Below are 15,016 nucleotides of genomic sequence, written 5' to 3'. Positions count from 1 at the left end.
ACCCCCCTGCACCCCCTTTCCCGGGTCTCCTCCTCTCCCAGCCCCTGGATCCCCCCTTTCCGTGACCCCGGGGACCCTCCCCGAACCTCAATTTCTAGGCACTGGAACTCTCCTAAACCTCAATTTTCAGGCACCAGGACCCCTTGAACCCCAGAACCCTGGAAGGGAACCCCCCTGAACCCCATTTCCTGGGCACCGAGACCCCACTGCGTCCCGTTATCCAGCACCAGGACCTCCTCGAGTCCCCCATTCCTGTGAACGGGAACCCCCTGCAGCCCCTTCCCCAGCACCAGATCCCAGCCAGGCCATTATCTGGCACCGGGACCCCCCTGAACCCCGATTTCCGACAAGGGTCTCCCCCTTAACTCATTTCCTGAGCGCCAAGAACACACTGCATCCACTTATACAGCACTGGGACCCCCTGAACCCCCATTCCGCTGCACTAGGACCCCCGTGCACCCCCATATCCGGGACTGGAACCCTTCCAAACCCTCCATTCTCAGGCGCTGGGACCCCCCTGCACCCCCTTATCCAGCACGGGGACCCCCCTGCACCCCCTTATCCAGCACAGCGCCCCCCCGCACCCCCTTTCCCAGCCCTCCCCCTCTCAGACACCCCAGCCCCTGCTTTTCCTTGACCCCGGCAACCCCTGGACCCCCACTCCTGCCTTCCCAGCCCTCACCCACCGCCTTCCTCAACACCGGGGACCCGTGCACCCCCTTTTATGGGTACAGGGACCTCCTGGACCCCCCCACTGCCCTCACCCCCCTTCCCTTGACCTGGGACCTCCTGAACCTCCGTTCCTGGGCATGGGGACCTCCCTGCACCCCCTTATCCGGCACTGGGACCCCCTCCTGGACCCCCCTCACGTGTTCTGGGACCCCCTACACCCCTCCCCGGCCCTCCCGCCCTTCCCAGACCCCAGACCCGCCCTTTTCCTTCACCTTTGCACCCCCAGATCTCCCAAATTTCTCTGTCCCCCCAGTTCTCCACTCCCGGCGCTTTCTTAAGGGGGTCTCAGGTGGTTCTCAGAGGGCTCCAGGGCGGTCGCAGCGGGATCCAGAGGGATTCTCTGGAATTCCCCCGTCCCCTCCCCCCCCGCCTTCCTCGGTCCCTTTGGCTTCCGCGTCCCAACCTGTGAGAGCGGGATCTGCCCGGCGACCGGTAACGTCACTGACAAGTCGGGCTGCTATTGGTGAAGAGAAATAGCGGGACCAATGGCGGGGCTGGAGGCGGCTCTGGGGCAGGGCCAGAGCAGGGGGCGGGGCCGGGGCCGCAGCGGAGCAGCGCCATGGCTCCAGCGCTGGGGCTGGGGGTGATCTTGGGCCTCCTGGGGGTCCTTGGGGTCCTGGGGGACCCGGGGGGCGCTACCAAAGGTGAGTGGGAACTCCGAAACCGGGAAGCCTCTGAACTGCAATTCCTGGGCACCGGTAACCCCCTTAACTTCTATTTCCGGGAATCGGAACCTCCGTAAACCTCCATTCTTGGGCAGGGAAACTCCCCTGAACCGCTTTCTGGGTCCTGTGATCTCCCTCCATCCCCTTCCCTAGCACTGGGACCCCCCTGAACACCCGTTCCTGGGCACGGAGACCCCGTGAACGTTTTCATGGCCGTGGAACCCCCCTGCACCCCTTTATGTGGCACCGGGTCCCACCTGATCTCCCACTCCTGGGGTTCAGTATCCCCTTGAATCCCGAATCTCGGCACGGGAACCCCCCTGAACCCCCATTCCCGGGCATTGGGACACCCCTGAATCTCCATTTCTGGGCACTGGGACCCCCCTGCACCCCCTTACCCGGTACCAATCCCTCCCTGCAACCCCTTTCCTGTCCATCGTATCTTACCCAGACTCCCCTTTTCCTTGTCCCTGAGACCCCCTGGGCCCCCATCCCTGCTTTTTTCAGGCCCCAGGCTCCTCTTTCCTCTGTATCAAGGACCCCTTTGCCCTCCATTCCAGGCATCTCAGATCTTCCCACCTTGTGATCCCTCTTTCCTCGATACCGGGGACCCCTGGACCCGCTTTCCTGGGCACAGGGATCCCCTGGAACCCCATCTTCCCTCTCCCGGTCCCTGCACACCCTCCCCCCCTTCCATTTCCCTGGAACCCCCTGAGCCCCCATTCCTGGACACCAGGACCCCCTGCAGGCCCTTTCCTGTCCATCCCACCTCTCCCACCCTGCACACCCTTTCCTTGGCCCCAGGATCCCCAAACCCCTTCCCAGCTCTCCCAGTTCCCCTTTCATTGTTCCATAACCCCCTCAGCCCCCCCAAATCTCTGTCTCCCCCCAGTTCTCCACTCCCTGCGTTACCTGAAATTGGCGGTGTCAGAGCCCAGCCCGGGGGTCCCCCAGTTCCTGGCCATTGGATACCTGGATGGGATCCCCTTCGTGCGCTACGACAGCGAGCGGGGCCAGGAGGAGCCGCTGACGCAGTGGATGGAGGATGGAGCCGAGCCGGGATACTGGGAGGGGCAGACCCGGAAGAGTGTGAGGAACCAGTACATGGCTGCTGGGAACCTGGATATCCTGAGGGAGAGATACAACCAGAGCAGGGGTGAGTGGGGGGATCCGTGGGGCTGGGATGGGGCTCCATGGGCCTGGGATGGGATCTATAGGGCTGGGATGTGGATTCGCAGGGCTCCAAGGGGCTGAAACCGGGATCCATTAGGCTGGGATGGCATATCTTGTGATCCACGGGTTGGGATATGGATCCATGGGCCTGGGATGGGAACTATGGGCTTGGGTTGGGATCCGTGGGGCTGGGATTGGATCTGTGGAGCTGGAATGGGATCTGTAGGGCTGGGGTGAGGACCCATAGGGCTTGGATGAGGATCTGTAAGTCTTAGGTATGCGTTCACAGGGTCCCAAGGGGCTGAAATAGTGATCTATTAGGCTGGGATGGGATCTCTGGGCTTGGGTTGGGATCTGTGGGGCTAGAATGGGAACTGTAGGGCTGGGGTGGGATCTATAGGTCTCGGATGTGAATTCACAGGGCTCAAAGGGGCTGAAAATGGGGATCCATTAGACTGGGATGGGATATTTTACGATCCACAGGTTGGGATATGGATCCATGGGTCTGGGATGGGAACTGTGGGGTTGGGATAGGAACTCTAGGACTAAGATGGGGATCCATGGGGTTAGGATGGGGATCAATGAGGCTGGGATGGGATCTGTGGGGCTGGGATGAGATCTGTAAGTCTGAGATGTGCATTCACAGGGCTCCAAAGGGCTGAAACGGGGATCCATTAGACTGGGATGGAATATCTTGTGATCCATGGGGCGGGGATGGGATCTGTGGGGCTGGGATGTGGATCCATGGGGCTGGGATGAAGCTCTGTGGGTCTGGGATGGGATCTGTTAGGTTGGGATCCATGGGGTTGGGATGTGGATCCATGTGGCTCCAAGGGGCTGGAATGAGGCTCTGTGTGTCTCCCTCAGACTCTGGGGCTCCATAGGGCTGGAATGGGGCTCTGTGGGGCTGGGACACAATTCCATGGGTCTCTGTGGGTACAATCCTCTCAGGTCTCCACACCGTACAGTGGCTTTCTGGCTGTGACCTCCTGTCCGACGGGAGCGTCCATGGATCCCAGCGGGCTGGCTACGACGGGCGGGATTTCATCTCCTTTGACCTGGGATCCGGGAGATTCGTGGCGGCCGACAGCGCTGCTGAGGTCACCCGGAGGCGCTGGGAAGAGGATGGGACCGTGGCTGAGGGGCGGATGAATTACCTGAAGCACGAATGCCCGGAATGGCTCCAGAAATACGTCGGGTACGGGCAGAAGGAGCTGGAGCGCAAAGGTGGGAGCAGAATTCCTGTGGGGATTTGGGAATGGAGAACTTGGGAACGTGGGAATTTCTGTGGGAATTCTAAGGGTAGATCTCATCTCCATCCCATTCCCATGGAATTCCATGGTCAGATCTCACTCTCATCCTGTTTCAGTGGGAATTCCATGGGTAGAGTTCACCCCCATCCCGTTCCAGTGGGAATTCCATGGGTAGATCTCACTCTCATCCCATTCCCATGGAATTCCATAGTCAGATTTCACCCCCATCCCATTCCATGGAATTTCATGGGCAGATCTCACCCCTAACCCATTCCCATGCAATTCTATGGGCAGATCTCACTTCCATCCTATTCCAGCAGGAATTCCATAGGTAGTGCTCACCCCAGTCCCATTCCTAGGGAATTCCATAGGTAGAACTCACCCCAGCCCCATTCCCATGGAACTCCATGCGTGTATTCCACTGTTGTCCCATTCCAGTGCCCCCTGATGTCCATGTGTCTGGAAAAGAGGAACACGGGACGCTGTTCCTGTCCTGCCACGCGTACGGATTCTTCCCCAACACCATCGCAGTCAGCTGGATGAAGGGGGGTGATACCTTGGATCAGGAGACAGAGCGGGGCGGGGTCGTTCCCAACAGCGACGGCACCTTCCACACCTGGGCCAGGATCGAGGCGCTGCCGGAGGAGCGGGAGCAGTACCGGTGCAGGGTGGAGCATCCCGGAATGCCGGAGCCCGGGATCTTCGCTTGGGGTGAGGCTGGGAATGTGGGGATTGGGAATTGGGAATTCCCAAATGGGGATTCCCCTCCCCGTCCTCACAATCCCGCGTTTCCCAGAGCCGACATCTGGCGGGAATCTCACCGTGGTGGTCGCTGTGTGCGTCATCGCTGCCATCCTCATCCTCATCCTCATCGGATTCGGCGTCTGGAAGCTCCAATCCGGTAACACACGGGATGGGGGTCGGGAAGGGACACGGATCCACCCAGCACCGTTCTGGGAATCCTGTGCCACTGGCACTGATCCACTTTGTTTCCACAGGGAGGAGGGACAGGAATGGATACAACCAGGCAGCTGGTGAGTTCCAGTGGCGGATCCAGCTCTGGATCCCCTCTGTGCAGATCCCAGGATGGATCCTGGGGTTAATCCCAGTGTGTAATCCATGCTGGAATCTCATGGATCTTCTCTTTCTGCAGGGAAGGATGTGGGAACCAACGGCTTGACCACAGGTACAGAGCAGGATCAGGGTGGGATTCCAGAGGGGGATCGGGGCAGGATGGACGGACTGCGATCAGGGAGGGATTCCAGATCAGAGCAGGGTCCAGAGTGGGATCAGGTGGATTTGTAGAGTGGGATTGGAGCTGGATTCCGGAGTGGGATCAGTTGGGATGGATGGAGCAGGATTGGTGTGGGATGGATGGAGTGGGATCAGGGCTGGACTCCAGACAAGAATCAGGTGGGATGGAATGGAGCAGGATCAGGTTGGGGTTCCAGAGGAGGATTGGGGCAGGATGGATGGAGTGGAATGGGGTGGGATGGATGGAGCAGGGCTGGGGCAGAGTGGATGGAGTGGGATGGATGGAACAGGATTGCAGCAGGATTGGGGTAGGATTCTGGAGCAGCTCCTGCTCTCCGTGGACTTCAGCCAGGTCCATCCTGTGGACTGGGGACAGGGACAGGGTGACACCATGAAATTCTCTCATCCTGGCAGGAATCGCTGCCTGAGCAATCCATGGAGCTGGATCCAGCCCCTCCCTCTTTTTGGGAAAGCTGAGAGCTGCCAGCAGAGTTTATCCCACTGCTCCCACCCAACCCACGGTGCAACAGTGATTTCTGGGGTCCCACGATGAGGGAAGAGATGAGAAAGTTGACTCTATGTTCAGAAGGCTTAATATGTTATTTTTTCATATTTATTATATTAAAAACTGTACTAAAAGAATAGAAGAATGGATTTCATCAGAAGGCTTGCTAAGAATATAAAAGCAATGTAATAAAAAAGGTTTGTCTCTGACTGACAGGAGACAGGAGCCTCTCCTGAAATAGAGAATGCAAACCCTCCCCACCCGTCGGAAAAGATATGGGAGCAGGAAATAACAGTTCTCTAATAGGGAAAAAAAAAGGAAAAAATAAAACAAATAATACACTAGAACAACACTGACAGAGTCAGAACTCAACCTGACACCCTGTTGGTCAGTGTGTTGGTAGCAGTCCAGTTGGAAAAGGGGCTGCAGTCCTCCTGGAGTGTCAGGCGTGGTTCTGTTGGAGCAGGGGAGTCCTGTAGGAAAGGGGTGTCTTCTTCCTCCGCAGATCCGTGGAAGTAGAAGCAGCTGCTGCTCCTCTGGGAAATACAGTGGGAATCCCTGCTGGTGTATCAGAACCTCCAGATTATACCTGGGTAGCAATGTTTGGCTCCTCCCTCTGGGCGGAGCATCTCACAATGGGATGCTATCGTTCTTATCAGTCATGTGGTGACATTCAATAGCCCCTTATCAGCAGATGTCCCCTGCCAAGGGTGGAATGATTGTGATCACTCAGGGAGAGAGATGAGAAGGATTGCCCACTTGACACCAGACAACTGCCATACAGATGGCAATAGAATACATCTTGCCTTGCAATCTGGAACATTATCCACCCTTTATTCTATTTCCATCTGTATCATAATGAAACCTTACACACAGTTCTCACTTAAGACTAGGTTTCCCTGTGGTACACAACGGCTTTCTCCATCTCTCTGCATTACCCACCAAGTGTAACCAGGCCCTTGAGCAAAAACTATTCTATGGATGGGTTTGCCTTTGCCTGAGGTGGGAGTAATCCAAACAGTCTTTCCTAAAATACCTTTCATGTGTACAACAGGGACTTTATCTCCATCCACTGTGCGCAGGGGTTCGGACTGGGCAGGACCAGCTCGATTGATGGACCCTCTGGTGTTGACCATCCAGGTGGCCTTTGCTAAGTTCATTTCCCAATTCCTAAAAGTCCCCCCACCAAGTGCCTTCAGGGTAGTCTTGAGTAGTCCATTGCACCGTTCAACTTTCCTGGCAGCTGGTGCATGATATGGGATATGGTATATCTATTCAATACCATGTTCTTTGGCCAAGGTGTTGCTAAGGCCATTCCTGAAATGGGTCCCACTGTCCGACTCAATTCTCTCAGGGGTTCTATGTCTCCACAGAACTTGCTTTTCAAGGCCCAGGATGGTGTTCCGGGCAGTGGCGTGAGGCACAGGGTAGGTCTCCAACCATTCCGTGGTGGCTTCCACCATGGTCAGCACGTAGCGCTTGCCTGGGTGTTTCTGGGGCAGTGGGATGTAGTCGATCTGCCAGGCCTCCCCATACCTGTATTTGGACCATTGCCCACCGTACCACAGGGGCTTCACTCGCTTGGGCTGCTTGATGGCAGCACACGTCTCACAGTCATGGATGACCTGAGAAATACTGACCATGGTTAAATCCACCCCTCGGTCTCGAGCCCACTTATAGGTGGCATCTCTGCCCTGATGACCTGAGGCATCATGGGCCCATCGAGCTAGGAACAATTCCCCCTTATGTTGCCAATCTAAGTCTATCTTTGACACCTCTATTTTTGCTGCCTGATCCACCTGTTGGTTGTTTCGGTGTTCCTCATTGGCTCGACTCTTGGGGACATGGGCATCTACGTGGCGGACCTTCACGGGTAGCTTTTCTAACCGAGTGGCAATGTCTTTCCACTCATCAGCAGCCCAGATTGGTTTTCCCCTATGCTGCCAGTTCCCCTATGCCTTTTTCCACCTCTCCAGCCAGCCCCACAGAGCTTTGGCTACCATCCATGAATCAGTATAAAGGTAGAGCTTTGGCCACTTTTCTCTCTCCGCAATGTCCAGGGCCAGCTGAACAGCTTTGAGTTCAGCAAGTTGACTTGATCCACCTTCTCCTTCGGTAGCTTGAGCAACTTGTCGTGTGGGGCTCCATACGGCTGCTTTCCACTTCCAGTTCATCCCTACGATGCGACAGGAACCGTCAGTGAAAAGAGCTTAGCGTGTTTCCTCTGCTGGTAGATGGTTGTACGGTGGAGCTTCTTCGGCACGTGTCACTTGCTCTTGTTCCTCTTCGTCAGCAAGGCCAAAGTCTTCACCTTCTGGCCAGTTTGTAATTATTTCTAAAATCCCAGGGCGATTCAGGTTTCCAATTCAGGTGCACTGTGTGATCAAGGCAATCCACTTGCTCCATGTAGCATCAGTGGCATGGTGGGTGGTGGGAGCCTTTCCTTTGAACATCCACCCCAGTACCGGTAGTCGGGGTGCCAGGAGGAATTGTGTTTCCGTGCCAATCACTTCTGAGGCGGCTTGGACTCCTTCATAGGCAGCCAAGATTTCCTTTTCTGTGGGAGTGTAATTGGCTTCGGACCCTCTGTAGCTTCGACTCCAAAATCCCAGTGGTCGGCCTCGAGTCTCCCCCGGCACCTTTTGCCAAAGGCTCCAGGACCAGCCATGGTTCCCGGCTGCAGAGTAGAGCACGTTCTTCACCTCTGGTCCCGTCCTGACTGGGCCAAGGGCCACTGCATGAGTGATCTCCTGCTTGATCTGGGCAAAGGCTTGTTGTTGCTCAGGGCCCCAGTGGAACTCATTCTTCTTGCGGGTGACCAGGTAAAGAGGGCTCACGATCTGACTGTACTCGGGAATGTGCATCCTCTAAAAGCCTATGGCCCCTAGGAAAGCTTGTGTTTCCTTCTTGCTAGTTGGTGGAGACATCACGGTGATCTTGTTGATGACCTCAGTGGGAATCTGACGTCGTCCATCTTGCCACTTCACTCCCAGGAACTGGATCTCTCGGGCAGGTCCCTTGACTTTGCTCTTCTTGATAGCGCAACCGGCTTCTAGCAGAATCTGGATGATTTTCTTTCCTTTCTCAAACACTTCCATTGCCGTGTTCCCCCACACAATGATGTCATCAATGTATTGCAGATGTTCTGGAGCCTCACCCTTTTCCAGTGCACTCTGGATCAGTCCATGGCAAATGGTGGGGCTGTGCTTCCACCCTTGGGGCAGTCGGTTCCAGGTGTACTGCACACCCCTCCAGGTGAAAGCAAACTGAGGCCTGCACTCTGCTGCCAGAGGAATGGAGAAAAACGCGTTAGCGATGTCAACAGTGGTGTTCCATTTTGCTGCCTTGGACTCCAGCTCGTACTGCAGTTCCAGCATGTCCGGCACAGCAGCGCTCAGCGGCGGAGTCACTTCGTTCAAGCCACGATAGTCCACAGTCAATCTCCATTCTTTGTCAGACTTGCACACAGGCCAGATGGAACTGTTGAAGGGTGAGTGGGTCTTGCTGACCACCCCTTGGCTCTCCAGTTCATGGATCATTTTGTGGATGGGGATCACGGCATCTCGATTCGTCCGATACTGCCGGCAGTGCAACGTCGAGGTGGCAATTGGCACCTGTTGCTCTTCCACGTTCAGGAGACCGACTGCAGATGGGTTTTCTGACAGTCCAGGCAAGGTGTTCAACTGCTTAATGTTCTCTGCCTCTACGGCAGCTATGCCAAAAGTCCATCTGAGTCCTTTTGGGTCTTTGTAATAGCCATTCCGGAGAAAGTCTATGCCTAGAATACATGGGGCCTCTGGGCCAGTCACAATAGGATGTTTCTTCCAGTCTTTCCCGGTCAGGCTCATCTCGGCTTCCAACAGGGTCAATTGCTGTGATCCCCCTGTCCCCCCGGCAATAGAAACAGGTTCTGCCCCCACATGTCCCGATGGTATCAGGGTACACTGCGCACCAGTATCCACTAAAGCCTCGTACCTTTGTGGCTCTGATGTGCCAGGCCATCGGATCCACACTGTCCAGAAAATCCGATTTTCCCGTGCCTGTCCCTGGCTAGAGGCAGGGCCCCTCTAGCACTGGTTGTTATTTCTTTCCTGTGCATACATGGTAGAAGTACCCTCAAGGGGATCTGACATATCAATACTCAGCAGCACGGTCATGAGAGGTTGAGGCTACCTTCACTTTACTGGAGTTCCCTCAGTTAGTGATTCCCTCCTTGAGTTGACGCACCTGTGCTGCCAGGACAGAAGTGGGTTTTCCATCCCACCTTCCCATGTCTTCTCCATGGTCCCGCAGAAAGAACCACAGGTCAGCCCGTGGGGTGTACCCTCTCTCTCTAGCTGGGGAACATTTTGCTCTGACTTTGGAGCCTGTGACTCACAGTGGTGCAATGTGGGGATTGTTTCTTCTCACCGCCTCCCTCAGCTCCCTCATCTCCTCTCTGAGTTCTTGGACTACAGCAGAGACATGAGCCTACACGGGGCCATTGATCATACTTTCATAATTCCTAAGCTTGTTTGCAACAGACCCCACTGTCTCTCTGTTGGTATCAGCATTAATTGTGGCAATGAAGGTGGTGTATTGGGATGGCCCTAGATTTGCCAGACTCCACAACATTTGCCCTGTGCATCTGACCTGATCGGGGTCATTATCGTGCTGTCCATCCCTCCCAAAGAGTACCTCCAACACTGCCACTTCTCTCAGCTGTTGGATCCCTTCCTCAAGAGTCTTCCAGCGCATTCTATGGTGCTGCTCCTGCATCCTTTCCCTGTGAACAAACCTCTCTCTGACACTTATTAAAAGCTGCTCCCAGAGGGAAAGGGACCCTGGCTCCCTTACAAAAATCTCATTGATACCTGAGTCCTGAGTCAAGGGTCCCAGATTCCTTGCCTCATCACCATCCAGCTGGACACTTGTGCCCATGAGATCCCAGACCCGAAGAAGCCAGGTTGTATATGCTTCACGTCCCCGTCGTACAATGTCTTTATGCAGATGACGGAGACTTTCATACGTCAGAGACTCAGTGATGATTGCAACCTCTGGTTCCCCTGTGGGCTGTGAGGGCCCTCCCCTATCTGGGTGCTCTGCTTTTGTCTTTGATCTCCTTGTTTCTACAGGGGCAACTGCTGCTGGCTCTGACTGCCTCTGCAGTTCAGCTGGGACCTGGGCAGTTGTAACATCTGTGGGTTCTGCTGCTGCACTATTAGGCTCTCCCTCTTCAAGGCAGGGGGAGGGCTGCTCACCAGCTGGGGAAGTGTATTCCTTCAGCATCTGGTGCATCTCCTTCACCAGACCCCCCACCCAATCTGGGTAGTTCACATCTGGGGTGGGCTGTGGGGTAGGGTCAGGCTCTGGGGCAGCAGCAGCCCTAGGCTCTGGTGGCATGTTAGGTTCTGGGGTAGGCGTCAGGGTAGTTATCCAGATTAGTCTCTCCCTCTCTCTAAATGCTAAATAGAACAGGACTATCAGCAACATCAGCCACTGTATGATATCATTAATATTTAGAGCAGATCTGATCCCTTCAAAAACTGGTGGGGCGGACCCGAAAAGATGGTTAAAGGGTTGGGAGAAGATTTCCCCCAGTGTCATTTCCTTACAGAAGGTGCCATTATTAAAGTAACCACAAAAACATATCGTTAGTGTGTGATAACTGTGAATCCATGTGCCTGCTTTCCAGAGGAAGTTAAACATCCATTAATTCCTCACCTTATTCCCTCATAAAACCAACCACATAATAGCCACAGTAGCCTTGGTTATAGGACCCATGTTCAGATAAGGGCCTACAAATGGGAGAAACACAGCCACGATCACGTGCCACCCAAACCAGGGTAGGCTGGACCACATGGTGTCACCTAACAAGGTTTCTATAGCCACACACAAAAAATCAGATTATTAAAGAAGTGTTATTCCCTTTTTGTTTAAGTGCCCTTGAGGCCCACATTGGGCGCCAAAATCTGTCTTGGTTTGGAAAGACAGGTGCCTGTTAAAGGAGACAGGAGCCTCCCCTGAAATGGAGAATGAAAACCCTCCCCACCCCTCCGAATTGGTATGAATTTTAAATAAGGGGCTCTCAGGCAAAAATATGGGAGCAGGAAATAACAGTTCTTTAATAGGGAAGGGAAATAATAAAAGGAAAAAATACAACAATGCAATACACCAGAACAACACTGTCAGAGTCAGATCTCAACCTGAAACCCTGTGGGTCAGGGTGTTGGTAGCAGTCCAGTTGGAAAAGGGGCTGCAGCCCTCCTGGAGTGTCAGGCGTGGTTGTGTTGGAGCAGGGCAGTCCTGTAGAAAAGGGGTGTCTTCTTCCGCAGATCCATGGAAATTAAAGCAGCTGCTGTTCCTCTGGGAAATCCAGTGGGAATCCCTGCTGATGTATCAGAACCTCCAGATTACATCTGGGTAGCAATGCTTGGTTCCTCCCGCTGGGCAGAGCATCTCACAATGGGATGTTATAGTTCTTATCAGTCATGTGGTGACACTCAGTAGCCTCTTATCAGCAGATGTCCGTTGCCGGGAGGTGTGATTATGATACAGAGATAAAGAGAATTGCCCACTTGACAAGACAACTGCCATTCAGATGGTAATAGAATACATCTTGCCTTGCAATCTGGAGCACACCTGCTGTGCCTTTGTGCCCAACTTCGACAGGGCCGCCTTCTTGTGCCACTCCTGCAGCCCCCCCCCCAGTGCCTGTGGGTGCTCATCCTCTGACAGCTGCTGAGATTTCTGCAAAATCATTTGTTTCTCCAGCAACCCTAACAAAATATTGATCCTACCCTTGCAGATGTTCCTTGCTCCCTGTGCTCAGGGTGCCCTCCCCAGCCCGTGTCCCAGAGCCGGTCCCGGTCCTGCCGCAGTGTCCAAAGGCGGCCCCCCCGGCGGGCAGGGCCGGCAGCTCCACGGGGCCGGGCAGCGGCCGGGGCGTCCCGCAGCCTCCTGGGGGCCGGGGGCCACTGCCGGCCCTGCCCGGGGCTGGTGGGGTCAGGCAGCGCCCGGCGCTGAGCCCCGGCTGCCCCACAGCCCCGGCCCGGCCCCGCAGCTCCCCACGGGCCCCCAGCCCGTGCTGCCGGTCCCGCACCTCTGCGCCCGCTGCTGCCGCTGCCCACCACAGAGAAAGCCCTGGAATCCTGACCTTGTTTTCCTGTGCTGGAGACTGGGGATAGAATGGAACTGGATCAACTGGGAAATTTTGAGGATAAGATCCTGTTGAAAAACATCCCAATCCTCAGTATTTTTCTCTTCCTCCTCCTTTCCATCATCCTTTGCCTTTCAGCATAGATTCCTCCTGCTGCTTCTTGCCTTATCCATATTGCTGCACACTGCCCTTCACCCACTCCCTTCCCAGCACACCAACACCATCCATCCCCTGTTGTCCAAATCCCTTCTCCACTTCCCTTATTGCCCCCCTGGGTGTCCATGTCTTTAATTACCTCTGGGGGAATGTGCAAACTACCTCAACATTCTCCCAAGGGACCCTTCAGAGATATTTTGGGATCATCATCCCTTTGGCCAGGACCCCTTCCCAGCTTTCCCTTTTCTACCCTCCATGGGTGCCCTGCCATGTTCACTCCCCAAAGATCCCACTGCACTCACTGATGAGATTTTCAGAGCTCTCTCCCTGCTGACTCTTCAGAGCCCCCCTGATGTGTCACTCGTCTGTCTCCTGGTCACTCTCGGGTACCCGATCAATCCCCGGTGCCGCAGTCACCCAAGGGAGCCGATCCCCTAAACCGGGTGGTCTCTCCAATTTTTGGAGGATGAAGCCTCCTTTTCATCCTAATTTTCCTGGCCACATCTGTTGGGGTCTCTAGCTTGTCAGAGTGACCCCGAGAAAAGTTGGAAAGTCTCTTTTCCCAGCCCGGCGTTTGAAGAAGGACTCAGGGCTCCTCATTTCTCGGTCTCAAGGTTGTTTATTGTATCTTATCTATAAAATTCTTTCTCCTGTCCTGCCGTGCTCCACTCAGCAGGACAGTTCCAGGCACTCTGCCTGCCCATGGGGCGGTGTTATCTTTATATACTAAAAACTACATATAACATGTTTACAATTATTTTCCAATACCTATCACCGATGTTAGACAGTGAGCTTCTACTCTAAACCAATCTGAAAGTGCCAACATCCCCACTGAAGTTGGAGGTAGAGAAGAAGAAGAAGAAAGGCTAGACACGCCCAAGTCCCTCCATCTTGTCCCCATAACCTTTATACTAAAAATCCCAAAACCTACATTTACACCTTGTGATAAATTTATTATTACACTATTCAAGTTGCTGCAGCTTTTAGATCTTCATGCAAAGCTGGCAATTTGCTCCACGGTTCTTAATTGAACCCACAGGTGTTCTGGGCTGTGTGCCAGGGTCTCTGAGCCCCCTGGCAGGGGTCCTGACAACTCTGGACTCCCAAAGGGATGTCCTGAGATCCGACAACATCTCCCTCCCCATTTCCCCATTGGCTGAAGTACTTGAGAGGTACACACATCCCAATCCACCTACTACATACCTCCTTCCTGTGCTCCCTACTTTTGTGTAGAAAACGATATTCATGGCTCTCTTAAGTCTTTTTTCTTCTGGAACTTCATGAATTTAGCAGGACTGTGGCTGAGCAGCAATCTGTGTCATCAATTAATAACATTTTCTGAAACTGATGGCTTCTCCTGTCATTTCCTTATGTACAAGTCCCTGGCCCTATCTCAAATCACATTCACAGTGTCTGTTTGTAAAGACACTTTCCTTCTCTTTCCTTTCATGGGGTCCCCCGTTTGTGGGACATTCCCCCTGGAGCAGGGTGTCCCCCCTTGCTGCAGCCCCAGCCCTCAGGGAGTGCTCAGCCAATCAGAGCACGCACTGATGATGACTCACCAGTTGCCAGGCAGAGCCGCAGCTCGCAGCGTTCCCCACCTGCGCTCCCCGTTTGGCCCCAGCGCCCCCCGCGAGGGGAATTTGGGGAGGTGGGAGTGGGGCAGCGCCAAGGCCGGGCCCCCCCGCTCTGTGCTGGCGGGAGCGGCTGCAGTGGGGAGCGAGTGCGGGCGGGAGCGGCCGAGAGCCCAGCGCTGCCCCAGCCCGAGCTGGCCCAGCTCCATCCCTGCCCCTGCGGTGGGATGCTGTGGGTTTGGGGGGAAGAGGGAGCCGGCAGTGGGTGCTGGGCCTGGGGGCAGGAGGAGGAGGGAAGGAGAAGCAGGGCTGAGGAACAAAATGGTCAAATGATGCACATGGGAGAAGGTGGGATTGTGCAGGAGAAGGAACAGCAGGAGGAAGAGGAGTGTGATGAAGAGCGAGGACACTGTAGGAGGAGGAACAGAAACAAGAATCAACGCATGGTTCCACCCCTCCCTGTATCTGCATCCTCACCCCCAGCCCCAGGGAGCGTTGTCCCCCCACCAGGTGATGCAGCAGGTGACCAGGGAGGGGGAATCCATGATTTTCACAGGGGCTGTATC

General features: G+C 54.9%; 2 protein-coding genes across 8 annotated transcripts in view; both read left to right on the top strand.

Moving 5' to 3' along the window:
- LOC311164361 (uncharacterized protein) overlaps positions 1-15,016 on the top strand; it is a 185,950-nt gene that overhangs the window by 49,919 nt on the left and 121,015 nt on the right. The window lies entirely within an intron of this gene.
- The window catches only part of LOC311164359 (class I histocompatibility antigen, F10 alpha chain-like), a 109,308-nt gene continuing 95,557 nt past the window's right edge, over positions 1,266-15,016 (top strand). For 4 of the 7 annotated variants that reach the window (XM_084223790.1, XM_084223796.1, XM_084223794.1 and 1 more), the window contains exons 1-6: positions 1,266-1,376; positions 2,290-2,553; positions 3,522-3,797; positions 4,262-4,534; positions 4,620-4,724; positions 4,822-4,857. In XM_084223790.1, coding sequence (XP_084079916.1) covers positions 1,292-1,376; positions 2,290-2,553; positions 3,522-3,797; positions 4,262-4,534; positions 4,620-4,724; positions 4,822-4,857 — 1,039 coding nt within the window. In that variant the 5' untranslated portion in view covers positions 1,266-1,291. Of the gene's footprint in view, positions 1,377-2,289; positions 2,554-3,521; positions 3,798-4,261; positions 4,535-4,619; positions 4,725-4,821; positions 4,858-4,976; positions 5,010-5,491; positions 5,792-15,016 lie in introns of those variants that run through there. The other 3 variants (XM_084223795.1, XM_084223792.1, XM_084223793.1) reach the window with 2 other exon arrangements.

This window comes from Fringilla coelebs (genome assembly GCF_963513975.1).
Source record: "Fringilla coelebs genome assembly, chromosome: 31".
Classification (NCBI taxonomy): Eukaryota; Metazoa; Chordata; class Aves; order Passeriformes; family Fringillidae; genus Fringilla; species Fringilla coelebs.
This window is presented reverse-complemented; position numbering and strand designations above follow the sequence as displayed.